The sequence below is a fragment of the Rhyacophila brunnea genome, unplaced genomic scaffold, assembly GCF_057557595.1.
Source record: "Rhyacophila brunnea isolate RB1 unplaced genomic scaffold, BYU_Rbru_1.0 scaffold_20, whole genome shotgun sequence".
NCBI classification, from domain to species: domain Eukaryota; kingdom Metazoa; phylum Arthropoda; class Insecta; order Trichoptera; family Rhyacophilidae; genus Rhyacophila; species Rhyacophila brunnea.
Window position 1 is genome coordinate 4,526,650 of NW_028232860.1, and position 22,939 is coordinate 4,549,588.

The window sequence follows — 22,939 nt, forward strand, 5'->3', positions numbered from 1 at the left end:
ATTATTAATTTAGTTCATATTTTTAAGTACGCTTTATAATGTGATTAAGTAATGACTCAGATAATCATATTATTTATTCTGAAAAATTATTCATATCCTCTGTTCCATCCATTCAATCACTGTATCAAATCAGACTGTTATTATCTAAAATTCTAAAACATAATCTATTATATATTATAATATTACATTCTAATAAAGCCAGCTTAAATATAAAAGGTGTTTATATGAAGTTGATCCCGTCGTTCCATAACACTACAAAACTGCCTGCTTTCAAGATACCTATAACATGGCGAAAAAATGCTTACTTGAGTTGTTTGGTAGATTGATGAAACATCCCGTAAAGTCTTCAACATTCTTTCCAAGATCTATTCGCCATTGACCATGGTCCAGATTTTCAAACAGAGGAAGCTCAATTCTTAAAGCACATAATTGCTCTGCAAAACTGTAATATAATATAATTTTATTATGATATTTAGTTATTCAAGAAACATTAAATGTTCAGTCACTTGGTTACCTGTAAATTGTACGTAAAACATTTCACCGTAGAACAGTTTGCCGTGAGCTTTCTATCAGAAAGAGATGACCGTATGTATACTATAATATATGGTCTCCAATTTTTAACACAACATTAGAAGCATTAGAAGCATTGTTTTTCAGAGATATACTAGGCACTTATTATTTTTAAAAAAGGTTGTAAAATGTGAATGCGTATAATATCCCATTTTATTCTTACATAATGTTATGTTATAAATAGTCACGTTTATTAATGTTTCTCAAATGTGTTGAAAAGCTTTTTACACTAATTTCAATGTTTTTATATTTATTAAAAAAACTTGGATTTTATAAAAAAATATCACGACATCTACCTTATTTATAATGAAACTAATTTGCGTATGGTCACGATAATAATTAAATTTATTGAAGCTCGATTTGATATAAATAAAAAAGTGCCTACACATTTTTTAAACTCTAAAAAAACATTAAAATTATGAATTAATTATTAAAGGTCGTTTCAATACATCTATGAAAAAATATTTCAAGCTGCAAGCTTCGTATTTTTCCACTAGGTGCCTCTAGTAAGTAGAGTATTCACCATAGAATGTAAAAGAAAATCGAAAATATATTTGTTATTATTAATAAATTTTATTTAAGTGTTGTGCCTACTAACTATCACTGATATTTTTATTCATAATTATTAATTACATTACTTATTAATTATATTATAATATTACATACTTATCTTAAAAAAATAATAATAAATATTACGACCATCTGTGTTACTTGCAAAGTATTAATTTAAATCTTATCTAACAATACTTTTCGCTTCGGGTGCGTGAGGTCCCTGTTTCGAATCCCGGTCAAGTTGACGTATCCTTTTTTAATTTATAATAAAAGTAATATGGTATTTTTATCCGAAATAAATAATAATAATTTTTATAAGAAATAATTGGCGTTTTGGAAAAAAAAATTGAGGAATATTAGTAATTAATGAAGATTAACCATCTCTGGAATAGCGTACTTGGCAGCGTGCATATCAGGTTATCAAAAGGTTTCGGGTTTAAGGGGGGTCACACGAAAAGTTGTGATATCATAGAGACATCTATTACCCGAATTACGAAGCATATACGTAAGATTATAATAGAATCAAATAATTAAGTTGCAATTTCAATTAACCTTCAAAGTATCTTAACTAGATGTCACTGTAATCATAATAATTATAAATATATAAATTTAAAAAAAACCGGTGTAATAATTCCGTACATATATGGCAGAAGCATATAAGTCATTTTTTCGCATTTTACGGGAGAAGGTTTTTAAGGTTTAAAGAAGTGTCACAAATCAGGATATGATGGAAATTGGATTGTTTAATGTTATTATTATAAAAAAACTAGTATATTTTAAAAATATATTTGATAAAAAAAGAAAATCAAGTAATTCAATGAGTTATTGAGCATTTAATGACATATGAGGTTTTGGCATAAAAATATTTTCAACATTTTGACATATCATTTACAATAATAGATGTTTTAGTATAGAAAACTTATGAAATTAAAACAAGATCTAATTAGAAAGAAGTCTTGAATAATTGTAAATCTCACCTGAGACATCTCTTTACCAATAAAAGATTTCTTGCCCCTTACTGTTATAACAAACTTATACCAATCATGGGGAATATTAATTTCTATATTGTAAGTTTTCTTGGCTTTTTCAATACGTCAATGGTCAGTGTCACATTCAAGTCGCGTATGGCCTGGGAGCAAATATTTATGATCCATGACCTGGATAGTTGGTGATGTACTTACAAAGTAAAATAGAGCTGCAGTTATTATGTTATTTTTATTTTGTCCCGGACAAGAATCAGAGGATGCAATAACACTTTCAACAGTTGGACTTAAGGTATTCAGAAGACTTATCACACAAAACGCTATTTCGTTGACTCCCCTTGCAGCTATTCCCTCGTGCCACATATAACATGAGGTTTGGTTCGATGTGCAATTTTTTACGGTCAAATTATATGTATACAATTGCCTTTTATAGTACACTATATTTGAGTTAAGAGAAGGCGTTGGCAAACACTGCTGCAGATCGAATGCTAAAAAAGCAATTTTACCTTCAGATTGGAGAGCTTTGGTATTATCGTTTTTTATTTTAATTCATAGCCTTCATCTGCCACTTGCAAACTTGTCGGTTTCCAATTTTTGTTTTATTTGTAAATCTGTAGCACATTTTAATTAAATATTGTATGTATCAAAAGTTTTTCATGTGTTTTTGCTAGGTAGGTAGTTTAAATGTATATCCGGTGTTTTTAAAAATTGAAGCATACATACTATATGACACAGGAATCATATTTTTTTTCGCTTGCATATCACAATACATTTCAAACATTTTTGATATGTTTTGCTGCCCAGACAGGTATTCTTTGGATGTGCGACAACGTGAATAATAACTTTCATGTTTAGGAAAGCTTTTTATGTGTGCAGTAACGTCTTCCCTTTCGTTTGTGTTCTTGTTTATGGGATCGTGTTTTCCACGATTATCATTACCAATAAATCCAGTATCTTTACTTTGTTTGCAGTGATTCCAAAGACATGTTGAAACATTTTTTTGCATACTTTATATTCCAGTCCCTCTGTATTGCTAATTTTATAAATTCAATAAAGACAGCTGCCAAAAATGCAGAATACCATAGATAAGTCTGCGCATGCGTAATTTTATAATATACCAAAAGCATATATGTCAGACATATATGCTTTTGCCTTGTTGGATTTTGAAATTTTATATTATGCAAAAGCGTATATGTCAGAGATATATGCTTTTGGCTTATTAGAGCTTGATATTTTATGACATGTATTGTTTTTCCAAGTCGTTTTACGAGAAATCTATAGGTTTTAGAGATATATGCTTTTGCCATAACATAAAGTAGGCATTTTTTGACATATTGGCATTCAAATCTCAAAATCGCCAAAACACGACTTATATGCTTCTGCCATATTGGTACGGAATTATTACTACAGTTATTATTTAAACTTAAAATAATGGTATATAAATTCATATAATATATTGAATTTTTTTCAATTGGACTCTCTTTATATTTTGTCATATAATATTTTAAAAATACTGACCATAGGACCTGGTAATAATAATAATTATATTAATGTAATTGCATAATAATCCAGATTCTTTATTTTATAGTAATTGTAATGAATAGGTATATTATTATACAATAGCCATATCTATTTATAAAAATTATATTATAATGTTATGGAATGATATTTAAATTATTTATTGTATTGACTATTGAGGGGGAGGCTTGTACTTACCAGAGGCACCTAGCGGAAAAATACGAAGCTTGCAATTTGAGACATTTTTTATAATTTACAATTATTTAACATAAAGTTTAATTTTAGAAAACATTAAAAAGAAACATATTAAATAAATAGTTAAAATTTGTCGTAATTAGTATAGCAGCTTTAGCAAAGTGGTCTATGTGCGTGGGCGCGATATCCGAGAGATGCAGGTTCGATTCCTGTGGGGTGTCTAATTTTTTTTGAAATAGATTTTTTCTATTTTTTAGATATTAATATTTTCTCAGAATTGTTTATAAAAATTATGTATGTTCAATACCTATTTGGTATTATTTACGTTAATTTGACTTACTTTGTAACACTGGAAGAATATCTACCAGAAGATAGTCCCCCACTGAGCAAAAATATTTGTCCTGTAGGGGAGATAGCTCTGCACCAGCTTACTTGGAACTTTGATTTAATAAGACTGCATTTAAGAACTATGCCATTTTCTTTTATTTCTATCGAACTGTTCACTCCTTCTTTGACTGAAAAGAATTAGGTATCTTCTGTGATTATTTAAGTATGTTTCATGTTATTCAGCACTCGAAATGGAAAATGTTACGAACCGGAGCGCTCAGTAATTTTACGAAAATATTTACATAGTTATCAATTTTATGTAGGTAAGTATATGTTTTAAAAACAGGTGTTAGAGTTTTTGTCCATTTCGAGTCCTGCGCATTTATTCTATACACAATACTGCTTTCAGCCGCTACAACAGCTTTCTACGCAGGGCTCGAAATCGACCAGAGCGCACCGGAGCGCCGTTCCGGTTCGTGGAATCTGTTAAGTTATCGCTCCGTTTCGTGGTTAAAATATTTTGACCGTCTGAGCTAGATATGCCGTATAACAAAAAATCTAGCACACTTATGTTTGTAAAATTTGATAACCATGTTAACATCCTCAGAAAATTTTCGAGCGCTCCGATTCGTAAGCTTTTCCATTTCGAGCGCTGTTTCTATGGTAGGAAACTATCGAAGTATTAGCACTTATTGTAACAATTACAATAAGTAAGCTGTGATTGTTACAATGAGTGCTATGTTTTAACAGCACCTCTCTTGGCTGTGCTAAATTTGAGAGCGAGATACTCAGGCCGTCCTCTCACGTAAATACTCAAAAAAGACGAGACTGAAACTCCAGTAGGTATCTAGCTAATGTATTTCAATGGCAGCACGCTGATGGCAAGACTGAAATCTCTCAGTTTCAAAATCTCCGCAACTGAAACCGAGAAGACGTGATATGCTAGTCTCCCAGTCTCTCAGTTGCCAGTCACCCATTAAACAGTGGTACTAATATCAGTAGATTCGATGAAAAATCATATTTTCTTACCAAAATTGGTAGCACTGAATAAGAAATAACCCAGCCAAGATGTCAAAGGTTAAAGATAGGCGAACCGATTTTTAATTTAACATATGTGGCAGATGTTGAGAAATACTCCTGCCTGTATAATTACAGACTGTCAGAATATTCCCGTAAAGAAATTACGGAAAAACGTAACGATACGGCCGTATCCATAAATTGACAAACTAAAATTGAAGTAGGGAGTAAGATCATGTTAACGCGCGTGTTTGAACATGTACCTACCCGAATTTTTTTTTATTTTTTTCAAACAGTACATGTTCAAACACGCGCGTTAACATGATCTTACTCCCTACTTCAATTTTAGTTTGTCAATTTATGGATACGGCCGTATGTTGTAGCTTAACCACTGGGGAATGACAAAAGAAATGGCGTATTTCAAAAAAACACTACCTTATACTTAGTTCAATAATTATTATAAAGCAATCATTATTCGTAGAATGTTTATAACATTTGAATGATCAAAAACATAGCTTATAATTAGTATCTTTAGAATTATCTTCAAATGTGTTAATATTGCCCATTTTTTGAATAATAAAATGCCTAAATCTTGTCAAATTTGGGATCACAGAGATTATCAATATAATTTTTTATCGTAAATATTTTACAAAAATTATCTCGCCATAAATTATACTAATGGTTTTATAAATGCGTTTAAAAATTAATAAATGTAAAAAATCTCAACACCGCTGCACATTCATGTACTGAAATATGACTATATTCTAAAACATTATAGCGAGAGGTTTAAAAGAACACTATTTTATGTAATAAAAATACTTTTTGCAGTCATAAAATGTTTAAAATAAATATAAAGGATAATAAGGCTTCAAAATTATATAAATAGATTATCTACAACGTTTAAGGAATGTCCAGGATCATGGTTTGAAAATGCAATAATAGTTCGATTTTGACCTACGCTGAGCATGTCCCCCTTTAAGAGATTTATGTTTTTACGAGAAATGTATGTTAGCATATAATTGCTCAACCGATTAGATTCATACTCTGACTCCAAATACACATTGAAAAACAGTACAGTATGTGTATTTACCAGACCCAAGAAAAGCACCCACGACGTGATTATTAGCCGACGCGTTAGTCGCTCAGCTATCGTAGGCATAGTCACAATAATATTGAAGCTTAATTTTAGAGAGAATAAAATAATATATTTTTGAGAATTTTTAGAATATTTTCTGTATGTTAGTTTAAAAAAAATGTAAATTAAATACATTCAACGCAACTATATTGACGTATTATCGAGTTGTTAAAAAATGTTGGGATAAGGCACAATAAGGAATTTAAATATTCTTCATTATATGGGGGTTGAAAAGGTACTTTAGTAGAATTGAAGAGCCGAGAAAGAGAAGAGGGTATAAACCAAAAAGTCTAAAAACGGTTTTTCTGTAATTTCAAATTTAAAAAAAAACCTCTATCGATGAGTTCGAGAACGAGATACAACAAACTCCTACTTTTGCCACAAGATGGCAGTAGTGGTATCACATTCAAGTAAAAGCCAACTTCAATTATTGGTGTTAACCCACCTGACTCCATCAAGATAATCGTATGGTTGATTTGATTCATAGTTCCAACAACATTCATAACACACGTCCAGTTTCCTATAGCATCCAATTTAACTGGATTAAGTTTGACGGAACATTCGGAACGGTAAAGCTCTCCAGAATTGCTAATAATACTGCAGGATATGGGCTTTGTGGATGAGCTTTCTGCACAGTCAAACTGGACAGACGATCCAATCGCTGCTTCAAGAATTGTATCTTCTTTGGGAGTAGCTGAAGAAAATAAGTAGAAAAAAGATGTCAATAAACGATTTTGTAAGAGCATACATCAGTGAAACGGCAAATAATTTTCAACAATAGGTGGGATGTAATTTCGCACTCGTTGCCAATCGGAGAGCGATAGTCGAGTTGTGAGCACGTCAATTTATTTTGTGATGGCGTCGGAGGAATATACTCTTAAATAGTGTAACGATGACAAAAAAGCGATATGCATTTACTCTAAAAAGAAACATGTCAATGAATATAATATTATTATTATTACTAATATACGAGGGTGGGTCAATAATTCCTTAGAAAAAAGCATTAAAACAGTTTTTATTTTTGTATTTTTTTTTATTTCTCAACATAATCTCCTTGGAGCTCAATACACTTGGTTAGACGTTTCTCAATTTTTTTTAAACCGTCAGAAAAATAAGTTTTCGGAAGGTCCTCAAAATAAGCATTTGTCCGATCGATGACTTCTTCATTTGAAAAAAAACGTTGTCCACTTAGCCATTTTTTTAAGTTTGGGAAAAGGAAAAAGTCACTGGGGGCTAAATCTGGCGAATACGGTGGGTGGTCGACCAATTCGAACTTCAATTCTTCAATTTTAGCCATTGATCGTAAACATGTGTGAACACGGGCATTGTCCTGATGAAAGAGGATTTTTTTCCTGTTTAAATGAGGCCGTTTTTCTTCAATTTTGTTTTTTAGCTGGTCCAATAAAGATGCATAATAATCCCCTGTTATTGTTTTTCCTTTTTCCAAATAGTCAACGAAAATAATTTCACGTGCATCCCAAAATACAGTAGCCATAACCTTACCAGCTGATTTTACGGTTTTCGCCTTCTTTGGACATGGTTTGCCTTCGCAATCCACTGCTTTGACTGTTCTTTCGTCTCGGGAGTATAGTGGTGTATCCATGTTTCATCTACAGTCACAAAGCGATGAAAAAATTCATCCGGATTGCGTTGCATGAGCGAAAACAGGGCTTTAGAGGCAACCACCCTATTGCGTTTATTGTCGACTGTAAGCAATCGCGGCACCCATCTTGCAGAAATATTTTTCATGCCCAATTTGTCATGTAAAATAGAAATGACGCTACCTTTTGAGATCCCTGTAACCTCAATTATCTCACTCAACTTTAATCTTCGGTCACTTAACACCATATCGTGGATTTTATTGATCATTTCTGGTGTAGTCACCTCTACAGGACGTCCTGAGCATGGTTCATCCTTTGTTGATGTACGACCACGTTTAAATTCATTTAACCAGTTATAAATAGTTGCAAGTCAAGGAGCAGATATGCCGTGAACTAAATCCAACTCATTTTTTATTTCGTTTGCTGTTAACCCTTTTATATTAAAATGTTTAATAACAGCTCTAAACTCAATTTTCTCCATTTTCCATTTTTCCATTTTCCACAAGCAATTTTTTTTTAAATGTACGAGAAACACACAACAACCCGACCAATCTGATTGAAACTTCGCAGCATACTGAATCGGTAGTGCCGCTGCATGACAACAAACCGCTTACAGTACTAGTCGCGCCACCTGTCGGCTTTTCTAAGGACTTATTGACCCACCCTCGTAACAATAAACATTACATTAAATGGACGCATGTTGAATTTTTATGACAAATTATGTTTTGTTCTGCACGCGTCGTTTGCACAATCTGCGCTAGTCACGATCTTTTTAGACCATGAACCTGAAGCATAGCCTTCGTTTCTCTTTTGATGTCTTCTTTCTTCTTCTTTCACCCTGTCACGTCCCAACATTGGGGCATAGGGCAAGCACAAGTTGGCGCCACTTCCCTCGGTCCATCGCCAACTCCTGTGCCTCCCGCCATGTCAGACCTGCAGCACGTAGGTCGCTTTTGTAGCATCGCTGCAGGGTGAGGGAGGGCCGGCCACGGCGACGGAACCCTTGAGGCTGTGCCACAAGGGTACGAAGTGCCGCACTCTTTGGCGGCATCCGGAATACATGTCCCAGCCACGTAATTCGTCTCTTCGTGATAACTTCAATCACCGAAGGCTGTTGGGTCTGCTCACGAACTCGGGTGTTTGTAACGCGGTCGTACCAATGTACTCCTAAGATTCTGCGGAGACATCGGTTCTCAAAGCTCAAAAGCCGAGACTCTTGAAGCTTAGTAAGATGCCATGTCTCACAGCCATACAGGAGCACAGGTAGCACGCACGCCTTAAACAAACGACATTTGGTCCTCACAGAATACAGCCTTGATCTCCAGGGGACTCCAAGTTGGTTGAACGCAGAGCCCGCCACACCCATGCGGATTCCAAGCTCACTAGAAATACCACCATCATCGGCAACCGTGGCACCCAAGTATTTGAATCTGGACACCAGCTCGACGGGCAGACCAGAAACCCGCAGAGGAGTGTCAGCGTCGATGCAAGCAGCACTGCACATGGATTTGGTCTTAGCGGCATTCAGCTGAAGACCCACACGCATTGAGTTCGCGGCTAGCCTGTTCACGGTCACCTCCAACCTTTCGATCGTCGAGTCAAACACGACTGCGTCGTCTGCATACTCCAAGTCGCACAGATTTTTTAATGAATAAGTTCTTTCTTCGCATAGATCGCTTGTGTCATCATGATGTAGGCGTATCCCACTGTCGGGGCAAACCGTCTTACGCATTATGAAATCCATCATGATGATAAAAAGAAAGGGCGCAAGTACACATCCTTGCTTGACTCCTGACGTGATTTCAAAAAGGTCAGAGGATGTTCCGGCTGCTCTCACGCGACACTCTGTATTGGTGTAGAGAGCACTTATCACGGCGACCAGTTTCCGTGGGACACCATAGCCTAGCAGAATTTGCCACAGAGATTCACGATGAGGACTGTCAAATGCCTTTTCATAGTCCACGAAGCACCAGGCGACAGGTATATTCATCTCTTGGTACTGTTGCAGGAGGCATCGGAGAGTTGAAATATGCTCTGAGCAGGACTTCCCCGGGACAAATCCACTCTGCTGCGCACGCAAAACGTCCAGCATGGGACTTCTAATCCTGTACAGGAGAATCTGCGCCAACACCTTCCCGGGAACGCTGAGGAGAGTGATTCCTCTGTAATTAAAACAGTCTTGTTGGTTACCCTTTTTGTGCAGAGTAACAACGGTACCATCCCTCCAGGCTTTGGGGCACTGCTCCTTTTCCCACACCTCGCGCAGAAGGTCACACAAGGACGGCAATACAGCGCTCAGTCCGCAGAGCAGAAATTCTGCATAGATGCCATCATCTCCAGGGGCTTTCCTGCAATTCAGTCTTTTGACAGCCTCTTTAACTTCAGCAGTTGTTGGAGGATCTTCGCAGAATCCCGATGCAGTAGTGATTCCGAGGGCAGTGATCTCCGACGGAATATCGAAGGGATGCAATGGAGGTGGGCGACTCAGGACATCACTGAAATGTTGGCGCCATAGCTCCTGGACCTTTGCAGGTTCAGTGACTGTCACTCCGTCAGAGTTGCGTAATGCAGTGACCACTGGACGTTTCCTACCGCAAATTGGTCTGGTGATGCGGAAGAGAGCACTTGGATTATTCTTGCAGGCAGCAGATTCCGCATCCCGAATGAGATCATCGCATCAGGCGCATCGCTTATCGCGGCGGGCAGAACGCTTTACCACGCAGTCCATTGTCTGGTATTCCGCGCTGCGCTGTAGGTCGTATGTACGAGTACCATTGTCTCGCAATTCTTTCAGGAGCTTCCTCTTCTCAATCATCTCCCATGTATGAGGTGGTGTATATTATTTTAATCGTTGTCAACCCGGGACATCGATATTTTATACTTAATAATTAATATTACAGTAAACTTTTCATTAATTTAGCAAATTATTTTTGGGATTATATTATATTTGAGGGATTTTGTTTTATTATTATTTAACTTTTGTTGGTTTCATGTAAGTTGTACGTAAAGCATTTCACCATGGTACATTTCGCCGTGAGCTTTCTTATCGGAATGAGATGATATACGGTCTCAAATTTTATTAGATTCAATGTGAACATTAATTCAATTATTTTCAAAGCTGATTTTGGCAAAATTCATGAATTCAAGAATGAAAACCTAACCTAACCCAACAAATAACCCAGTATATCGGCTATTTTCAAAATTTATTTGCTGCTAGCTGACAGACTGACTAAACTGACAAGAACGGTGTTTTATTTAGACATGAATTTTATGTCACTAGTATACGACCCAAATAGGTTGGACGGTCTTTAAAATACGGCCATATATTTCCGATACAACATTTCACGGTGAAGTGTGATACGGAGAACTGCATACGTACAAGTTTCCGGACACAAGTATACATACTCACGTAATATCGAAATATCTGAAGTTGTTTGAATCCATTGGCCGTCCGGAACATCTAAATAGGCGGAGATTATCCATTTGCCCTCACTTTTGGAGGAAACTGATGTCACAGTAAATCGGCATTGTCCATTTCCTACCATATGAAAGATGTCTGGCGAGTCACTTGAAAGTTGATTTTCCTATAAAAATAACAAATATTGCTTCATATTATGTTTCGGATGACCATCAACTTATTTTTTTTTAAATAATTTTGAATAGGTGGAATAACCTGATATAAATTTAAAGTACAATGTCGAAAATCAATTAAAATACACATCCCTACTTTAGCTCTCGGTGGCGAAGGGGGACTTTCGGAAAGAGGTAGGCTGTGGAGATCAGAGAAAAAAAGCACACTTGTCAGGTATACCGGGAAATAAGAAGAATACGTTATTTCTACTGATGAATAGGTACACACTAATCATAATGACACACTAAATTATTGATGATATTTCAATAGCTCACTGACGACATAAATTTGAGCGATGAGTTTAAATTATGTGTTTTGCTAAATATTTATACACATCAAAAATCATTAAATAACTTAAATAATAGGTATATTTTTAAAAACAACCTACTTATATCTTTGTATTATGTGATTGAATGCCATATAAATTATTATTATTATTAATTCTTTTTTGTACAAAGCTGCAGATATAGGCAATGATACTCGATGCAGCGGATTCCCGCCAAATAAAAATGCCAGTTTAGATCTTTACAAAGTCTAAGTCGTTTAGGATAAACCTATTAAGTGCCGTATAATTAATAATAGTCTAGCAATAACATCTAATAACATGTAACCCGAACATTCTCCACCTTGATTACGTATAAACTGCATAAAAAATTCTCAAATAATTTTCATAATAATTAATTGTTAGCCCTTTTAAAATACTCCTTTTTTCTTGTGTTCATAATAAAAATCCTTTTAAATCACAAGAAGAGAAGAAAATAATATCAAGCCTTGTGTGTTTTTGTTTTTCCTACAAACTCACCTCCATTTAGGGATTGCAATACCGAATGAATATATCAATAGCAGTATTTCGGTATTTCTTATTGAATACCGGTATCAATACAGATATTTGTCAAAACGTATTAAGTATAGAAAAAAGTACCTATCAATAAATATAACTATTAAAATCTATTTAAAATACTATTTTATAGCAACCTAATATACCTACTGTGACACCCCCGTATGGTCCCCATTTGGAGATGTCTTTGTGTATCTTGAGAGGCCCGAATCGGTATCGAAGCCAACAAATAATAACGGCTGATTGCGAAAATAATTAAATAATGTTTAATATCTGTCTAATAAATATCTGACCGGCAACATTGTCAAAAAAAAAAATACGTATGGCAACGCCGCATTTTGTGCACAGTTCGCAAGTGTGACGGTTTTTTTGGCGGGGAGAAACTTCCTTGACAGCACGCAGAAAACACTGCTCGCGCGCGCTACGCATATTTCGTCATCCAAAAAAATAAATTATATAAAATGTAGTAATCTAGTATATATTATCATCAAATAAACTCGTCGTTTCCGAAACAATTCCGGTGTGTTAATTATCCACCTTTACATCCCGAATCCAGACGAAAAAACCAGATACTAAAGATAAAAGTGACGGTTTGAAACTCACATTCAAAATGGAGGGAAGTGATACTACCCACATTTATTATGTTTACCTTAGTATATATGTATATGTAGATAGAAATCATAATATTTTAGATCTGATAATTTTATATAAATCCAGATACAGAAATATCTGTGAAATTCAACGTTTGTTTGATGTGGTATCAATGTTGGGTCTATAGCTATAGAATAATTTGATATATTTGCCACGATAGTTTTCTTTTTCGAAATATGTTAATTCATCGCAACAATTCTAGCATATATTAAGTTGAGGGATTTTGTTTTAATATTATTTAACCTTTGTCGGTTTCAGTCAATATACATATTTGTGTTTTGACAGCATACAACTTATACACTAAATTTAATATTCAATACAGTAGTAAGTAATGAAAAAATAACAATAAATTCATTATTGAAAAACATATACGCGAATGGTTTCTTAATACCGAAAATACCGCTATTTTAAATTTTTGAAACTGGTATTTCGGTATCGATAAATGATTGAATACCGGTATTGCAATCCCTACCTCCACTGTAATCCCAGGAATGAAAGACTGCTTGAGCATATTCACCCAGGATTCAGTACGGAGGGGTTATAACGTTATCAGTACATACATATGTTTTTCATGATATATTATCAAAGTATAATCTAAAGAAATAACAGTTTCTTACGTGATATGGAGAGTTCACTGGGATTTCTATATTAAATACTGCGTTTGGTGAAGCTATGCGACATATTGAGACGATTACGCGATGATTGTGGTTAGTTAATCTTATAGTTTCGATAGTCAGATTTCCTCCGGAAATAATGGTCGCTCTTTGTGGCGAAGCTTGCAGGGGATCAGAAACTGGAAGAGGAAATATTATTGGAGTGAAAATCGTATTATCAAAGTTGAGCGTCAAAATATACCCAGCGCCAGGGGTACTACTTAGGGATTGCAATACCGGTATTTGAAAACCGGTATTCCAGTATTTAGCAATACCGAAATACCGATTTTAAAATTCCAAAATACCGGAATCTTCGGTATTAACAAAGCCCACTAATTTGCGTTTTTGAAAATGAATTAAAGATTATGTGCTGCTAAAATGCAACTACAACAGATCTGAAATAATAAAAAACACAATCGATCAAATATAATATTAATTATATAATTGCCGCGATGAATTATCTTAATATAATTTCGAAATAGTAAACAAATGACAAATGTTCAATTATTCTATTATTTATGATGACTGTACAAGCGTTGAATTTAAGAAGTTTTCCTGCAGCCGCACTTATTTGCACTTGATGAACTAGCCTTTTTGAGAGCTTTTGTTAAAATCATCAATATATTCAAATTATTTGTAAAAATCACTAGTTATACAATATTCTAAACAATAAATATTTTTAAATGTCAACATAAGTAAGTATATCGGTTTTTGCTATAAAATAATGTTTTAAAGAAATTTTAATATAATATATGAGTAGAACTTCTGTTTTTTTAATGTTTTTAACGAATACCGGTATTCAATAAGAAATACCGAAAAACCAGTATTCACATTTACATTCGGTATTGCAATCCCTAGTACGACTAATGATACACATGAGAAAACATTGGCGGTAGGTTATGTCAGAAAAATAACCGAAAATAATAACATAGAATACCAATACTATCTGTATCTATAACTTTTACTACATTCAGCTGCGGTGAGTGGCTCCTTTTTTGATTTTTTTTGGACTGTACTGTATCCTATTGACTTACGTTTAACGATTGCGGCTCATATATTTAGGCAGACTTACAGACTTTTGTTACTTGTTTGGTATACAATTTTTTCTAAATATTATGAGATGTAAAAATTATGTCACTTTTTAGGTAAAATTCAATGCCTTCAGCAAGTTTTCTTGCTCTATGAGGCCGTGATTGATAGGCCGCACATACAAATCTTATGAGTTATCTTGCCCGACTTTAAATTACTCAAATTACTAGCCACTATCGATTGATTTGTATAATTTAAAAAATAAAACACACATTGACATCTAATTGAATAGTTATGAAATACTAAGCCACAAATTATCGGTATTACAGTGATTTAAGTAAGAGCTTTGCTCTACATTCAACGTGTGTCGTTGTGATGCTGCCATAGTAATATCGTGAGGTATATAGAAAAGGTTAAGATAAATGAAAACTATAACAACTCAACAGTAAAATACAGTAATAGGGTTTTGCTACAAGGATTTTACACTTAATACGCGTAGTTAATTTAAAATTATATTACTAAAAGTGATCGCCTTATGCATTACAAGCAGGACTCGAAATGGATCGAAGCGCACTGGAGCGCTGTTCATAAGGCCCATTTCAGACGGGACACCGGTGTCGCGGTCGTATATAATAAGGAGACTTTTGTATTCGAATAAAGGGGCCTTTGTATTATGTTTATAAATACCCCAGAGCTAATGAGTGACCGCGTGTCCGGTACACTTTTCCGTCGGTTGCTATATTCTCAAGCCGCCGATACACTTCTTTTTATTACGGCAATCAGTTTAATGTTCTAATTTATAACGCGAAATTATGCGTTAACTCATTAGCTCTGCGGCGTTTATAAACATAATACAAAGATCCGTTTATTTGAATACAATGGCCTCCTATATTATATCGAGCGCGACACCGGTGTCCCGTCTGAAACGGGCCTAAGATCCCCAAAATTGTCTCTCCGTCTCGTGAAAAATAAATAATTGGACTGTCTGAGCTAAATATCCCATATAACAAGAAATCTAACACACCTATTTTTATAACATACACAACATTAGATAAATGGTTAATACTTTTTGTAAAAATTTCAATTTCAAGCGCTGATTACAAGATAAACAAAAACTGACAACACCAAGGTACAACATATCAAAACAAGTTAATTTATTGAAAGTGAACTGTGGCATTCAAACGCGCGATCCACAGTGTCGATTTTGCTAACAAACTTCACCAACTTCACTGTGGTCGAAATCGTCACTCTCTACAGTCAACAATAATATTATTATTACTTTCCAACTGATGATGGCTTTTGGTGCACGAAGAAAACCTTATCGTACTTAAATTAATATAAAAGTAAATTTAATTATTTAATTCCTAACCTATAATATTACTTGACTTACTTATCGGTTTCTGACATTCGATTGAAAACACTAGGACACTTAATAAAACTAAACATAGATTATATTTATTCATTGTGGCACTTTAACACTTAATTTAAAATAAAGGTTTAAATTTAAATAATTCGTGGTAAATCAATAACATTAGTGTTGTGTATTTTTTGTACAGACTGATACTAAGTATAACGGCCGACTTAAAAAGATATGAGATTGTTTTTACTCGGCGCAATGGTTCTTAAACCTTGTTTTACTAATGAATGTCAATAAATTAATTTTATTAATTCGTTTTCTTATTAAATTTAGCTCTCTATTAATAAGTCATTGTCATAAATTGACAATAATTTACAGCAACACAGTGCTTCAATTTTTAGAATATTAAGTGGGTGCTCGTACTTATATAATACTAGCGAGTACCCGGCATGCGTTGCAATGCCACTAAAAGAAAGAAATTGTTTGTGTTTTAATTCTGTTTATTGAAGTGCTTTTGGATACAGTAGCGCACTCAGGATTTAATATTGGGGGAACCCAAGGAGACCCCAATTGAAAATCTACAAAAAAAGTATTATTGCAGCTAACTTATAAACAAACCTATTCAACACAACACAGCCTAATTTCTCTTTTATCGGTCTTTCGTATATTGCACTCGGTGTACCTACACCATGGCCCCCACATCCTGAAACGGGCCCTCAGGCTAGGATATTTGGCGGGCCCCCTACCTTCCGCTAAGATTAAAGGCAGTGTGAAACACTACATTAACGTTTTTCAAATTGTGTTTAATACATCTACTTTAATAATGGAACTGTTGAGTGACACATAATAATCAAAAAATATATTGCACAATTGTTAATTATAAATGTTCATGGCCATAAAGTATAATAGCGCCGCAGGCGAGTTTTTCTTATTATTAAAGCTAATTTATGATGTGTTTTTATCTCACTTATCTGGTCAGCCCGACCTCCAGGCTAGAGTCCCGTCAGCCCTCCCCAGCCATGACCTACACCACTCCGGAATTCGGGTGGACACCGAAAATTTTTTGACAGTTCCATTAAAGATTAGGTTTCAAAATTCAAAATTTTTGTGTTAGAAATTAAAATCTAAGAAATTTTTCTAAAAGGGGTGCTGGAGAATTACAAATCATTTTTTTGCCGTGTTTTTATTTGTCTAAGCCCAAAGTATAGTTTATTGCCTTTCAATTTTAATGTTGACAATCATTTTGATAATTTTCATGTTTGGGGTGTGCCAGGGCCCCTTGGCCCCTTGGCCTCCCCCTGGGTACGCCACTGTTTGGATAGACCTTATTTTTTGTTTTTCCGTCTGGTGCGCACACGAATTCCAACGCGTGAGCAGGCTACATACAGCTGTGCATGTGGAACGCATACGTGATGATGAAGAAGAAGAAGATGGTTGTACTAATTCAGAAACCTTCGTGGATGTGCGCACAACAACTCAACAAAGTTTCATCGCAATCGGATGAATGTTATAGGAACGCACACGAATAGAAGAAGAAGAAGTTGATTGTACTAATTCAGAAACCTTCGCGGGTGTATGCACAACAACTGACCAAAGGTTCATCGTAATTGGATGAATGGTATAGGAACGCATACGGGACAGACAAACACACATTCATTTTTATATAGGTATATAGATATTATAATAATATATTGGTAAAAATACTAAAAAATCATTTTTGGGAAAAATATCATACGTTTTTATACGCAAAATAAGTAAGACGAGGCTTAAAATCTCATAGCTGCCATTTATAGATACAGGTTGACCCTACTTCTTTCGGCATTCTACGACGCACAAGACATGTGGCTACTAAGAGACCCGTGGCACTCATGAATAATGAGTGCACCAATCTGGGGTATCCAATGTTTGCTTTAATATTCTGATTCGGCAGGTTTAAAAGACAAAAGAGCGAAGATGACACAAACGGACACTAACGATTCTAATAATTATGACCTTTAGGCCACGTGTTTTCAATAATCACATATACATGCGACACGTCGATATAGCTTGAAAGCGAGCACACGTAGATAATTATAGCTGTAAACCAGGTGTTCGCCGCTAGACTCAAAGTGAAGAGTGTATGAGTATAGAGATTGTACCCGGAAAAATACAGGGATTTGTGGTTGAAGCGACAAAAAGCTATAAGTCGGCTCTCACATCTAAACTCACCTCGTGTGCCGCACAGGCATAAATAAAATCTTCCGAGAACGGCGACCCAGTGTTGCTTGTTCAGACCTAGCGATAGTCTCGCGTTGCCTTCGAAATGTATAGATATTTGAATGCGGCGATCGGCGAACCGGTACAGGCATGACCAATTCGTATGTGTTTGTATGCGACTTCGACTCTTCGACTAGTAACCAGAGAAGCATGCAACTTGTCGATTGCAACAGCAGATGTTTTTTTTCAAAAACAGTCGCATTCAATCAATCTGTGGAGCTCTATTTGGAAACGTGTGTTTTGTGAATAACGATAACGTCACATCGACGTATTCAACACGTCGTAGGCGAGATGAGTTTTGTTGTGAGAGCCTGCTAATAGGCGGGGTAAATGTAGGCACAAATCAATAAAAAAATATCATAGATATTTTTAGAAATGGCCCCCTACAAAACATTTGCTATGTGCGCCCCTGCTCTATAAATATTATTAGTCTAAGATTCAGACTAAGTATACATACCTAATTATTATAGATCACACTTTGTGAAGCACTGTTATCTGTAGGTATATAAATTGATTTTTTAATCTTGCTTAGAGAAATTTGTAGGCATAAGATACGGAGTGAACCAAACCGGTTACCATAATAATTATGTGTATTATTAAATCCATGTTTAAAAGAATACCAACAAGTTAATTAAAATATATTTCTACTCTTTTTAATTTTTCAAGTTTTGAACTAGGCAAGTTCCTCTGCTAATCTCACATTTTCATTTGCTTGATGAAACCATTATTGACCACTTCAGAGAAGAATACAATTTATTTGCAAAAGATATAATATTTGGTGTCAGTTTGTAGGTAGACACTGTTTTAAGTGATAAGATTAGATATATACTATGGATCGATAAGTAAGTCAATAAAGCTGTAATTCTATTGCGATGCACGTCGCGTACTGTCACGATATCACGGCGACAAATTTAGTCTATTGTTTCGTCATTTTGAACGATTACCATCTCCGTAAATTCAATGATGGAGAGTTTTTTTTTCTCTTTCTAGATGCCTTTACGGATACTATCGAGTTCCTTTAAGGATTTTGGCACGCAAACTACTCTACTTGATGTTAGTCAAATGAAAATTGTGCCGGCTGAGCCTGATTGAAAACAATTCGTCTACCCTTGTTTTTTAATTTAATTTGAATTGCCATGCAAAAAATGATGGAGAGTGCCAACTCTAATGTATTAGTATTTTGAATTATAATGTATTATTCATGCTAATTTCAATTAATTTGAACAGTTTCTACGTGTGCGTACCGTACCTATGTTAAAATTACTTGCGACATCACATCCATAGATAATATTTAGAATATAACCCAACCTGTAGACCATAGATAGTAGATTTTAACGATTTTTTGTATTTTTAATTCACCCACTGAAATTATGGAGATATAATATAATACTCAAAAATTGCTTCAGACAACATATTTTTAAATGATTATAACCTCGAAGGAAAATAATTCCGCAGGCGACTTTTTTACTATTAGAGCAAATTTGTGATGTGTGTTTATCTATATCACTTATCTGGTAAATCCGCCATACCGCCCCTCCCCTGAGACAAATGTTGTTATTTCTCCAACTCTCCAACTCCAGTTGAGGCATGGTCTAAAAAGGTCGTGGCTAGACGATACGCGGATTGTGCAAATGACGCGTGCCGAACGAAATATAATTTGTCACATAAATCCAACATGCGTCCATTTAATGTTCTGTTTATAGTTCTATTAGTAAAAATAATAATATATTCATTGAGATGTTTTCTTTTTCAAGTAAATGGGTAACGTTTTTTAGTCATCTTTACACGATTAAGAATTAATACCCCCGTCGCCATCACGAAACAAATTGACGTGTTCACAGCTCCACTTTCGCTCTCCGGTTGCCAGTGAGTCCAAAATTTCGTCGCACCTATATAGTTGAAAATTATTTGCCGTTTCACTGAAGTACCGTCTTAAGATTCGATTACAGAATTAATATAATTTTATAGCTTTCAAATTATGTTGGTTGTAGTTTCGTACGTTGTAATTTCATCACTTACTACGGAAGAAATATTGGATCAATCATTATAATTTTCAGGTATTAGACAATACGTATTATTTTTTGTGAAGTTTTAATCTATTCTTTCAGTTCAAGGTACATGTTAAATAAACATTTGTATACGTATATTCCCCACCGATAGTATTGCATTACATTAATAATTAACTGTATTTAATTAGTTAAAAGATATTTTTATCATTTAGTATGATATAATGCATTATTTGTACAATATTTAACTTGATAAAAATAATCATTTTAATTAATGTCAGTCATTGTTGATAAGATACGATACATTAAACAGAATATTATACAGAGTGACAGGCAATTCTATGTACCTTAATATTGTTATCTAATATATAAAAAATAATATTTGTTTGTTTGTTTGTTAGTATTGTATGCGCTGCCATACCGTTCATCCGATTGCGATAAAACTTTGTCAACTTATTGCTTGCACTTGCGTAAAGATTATAGGCTATATATAAAATTGAATGTCTGTCTGTTTGTCTGTCCCGTATGCGTTCCTATACCATTCATCCGATTGCGATGAAACTTTGGTGAGTTGTTGTGTGCACACCCGCGAAGGTTTCTGAATTAGAAAAACCATCTTCTCTTCATCTTCTTCTTTTTCATTCTATCTTTTTTTATTCGTATGGTTCCTATACCATTCATCCGATTGCGATGAAACTTTTGTCAGTTGTTGTGCGCACACCCGCAAAGGTTTTTAAATTGGTATTATATAAAATTAATACAAAGTTTGTTGTTTGTTCCACCCAATTTTGAATTTTTTACTACCAATTATTGATACTCTAAATAACGTTTGCATATTTTGTATTAGATTTATTAAGTGTTCTTTTGTTTGACCTTTACTCCTATTAGAATTATTTTCATATTGCCATATTGTATTACACAGATATTTTAATATTAAAAAAATAGTCAAGTATTATTTTTTAAATATCTAAGATAGATGTATCCACGAAGCGACCCTGTGCGAAGCCGGGTATTTCAGCTAGTAGGTTATAATAATTAATAATACTAATTAATTGTCATATTACTTTCTATAAAGAAGTCATACTAACTTTACTGATACCTAGTTAGTTTTTATCATTTTCAGCGCGTGGTTTTTGTTTTGGATATTTCGTCAATAATTATTGGGCTACAATTATGCTATTAGGCTGTCCGCCTATAAACGACGTTCACTCTCTATCCCCCGCACAGCAGTGGTGAAGGGTGGAGGTAGGTGTTAAGATGCGACATAAATAAAGCACATTAAACTTTGTTAGTCATACGTATTTGTTTTTATTGAACTAAGACTACAATTTACAGGTGCAGTTGGTTAATAATGAAACCCTATCTAACCAAACCATAATTAATAGTTTTGGTATCTTTGGGTTATCCGACAAATTTGTGCACCCTTTTTCATACATACTTATTTATTTTCGTTGAATTAAGAATACAATATATTACACAATATGTTGATGGTCAGTTTTTCTAAATTCATTAAGGGGGGACATGCTCGTCGAAGGTCAAAATTGAGTTTTTATTGTATTTTCAAACCATGATCCTGGACACTCCCGGACCTGGTGGAAACGCTCATGCAACGCGCGATGAAGTCTAGACTAATTATCCGCTCCAAATGCTTGGCCTGTCCCACGTAGGAGCGTCCTTTACCAGCGGCTTGAGCCAGTGGCACGTCACCTTTTCAATATAAAATTTTTTTTAATATATTTAAAGAAATCGTGAACCTGAACAGAGTTGTTTGGATTATAACCAGAGGGTATTGTATGATCTTTTTGTAAAATACCCACATTGTTTGTAAACTGATATCGCTTAACAAATTCACATTACAAACATTTGTAAGTCTACGCACGTATTCACCTGCACACATTGTTATCAATTAAATGTAGTCTGGGCAGCCCGTATCATACAGATTTATGAGATTTAATCAAAACAACATTCGTCGAGACCACACAGCGTTACTTTTAGTGAAACAAAATCTGTAGACACGTCCACGCTCGCATGTTTGTTTGTGCGTTTGCATACGTTTTCTATTCGTGGCGAAATACAACAAAAATGCACATTTGTTTACAATAGTATCTATGAATTGTTTTTATACAAATGTTTGCAAACAATTGATATGCAACTTTAAAACTGTTTATATAATGTTTTTTTATTTATCTTGATTTGGGACTTGGCATAACTCGGCACATGATGGCGGTTCCACAACGTTTTTAGTATTGGTGAATTTGTAATCATGTAAGAATTATTGCACCATCCATTCTGCCCTGAGAGAAGCGGAAGATCGAGAAGGATGGAAAGTCTTGGTCGCTCAAAGGAAGACGAAATTCAAATTTGGTCACTATCCTCAGCCATGAGTGTACGACCAAGAAGAAGAAGAATTATTGAGATCTTGACTACACTCGCCTACGTAAACAAGTGTGTATTTATAAAGTGTTCATTTTATTATACATGCAAAGCTAAATATGGAAAATATTATGTAAATAAACATAAATAATTTACATAGCCCGACAGTCACTAGATCAAAATTGATAAAGGTTTATGTATATAATTCCCCACACAGAAGCGGGTTTTATTTGTATATGTAAAAATC

General features: G+C 34.6%; 1 protein-coding gene across 1 annotated transcript in view; it reads right to left on the reverse strand.

The window, feature by feature from the left end:
* The window catches only part of LOC147071110 (uncharacterized), a 40,171-nt gene that overhangs the window by 15,741 nt on the left and 1,491 nt on the right, over window positions 1-22,939 (reverse strand). The window contains exons 2-7 of the mRNA XM_085948528.1: window positions 21,886-22,026; window positions 13,636-13,811; window positions 11,308-11,482; window positions 6,743-6,991; window positions 4,159-4,333; window positions 306-442 (exon numbers count right to left, since the gene is read on the reverse strand). Of these exons, the coding sequence (XP_085804654.1) occupies window positions 306-442; window positions 4,159-4,333; window positions 6,743-6,991; window positions 11,308-11,482; window positions 13,636-13,811; window positions 21,886-22,026 (1,053 nt within the window). The remainder of the gene's footprint in view (window positions 1-305; window positions 443-4,158; window positions 4,334-6,742; window positions 6,992-11,307; window positions 11,483-13,635; window positions 13,812-21,885; window positions 22,027-22,939) is intronic.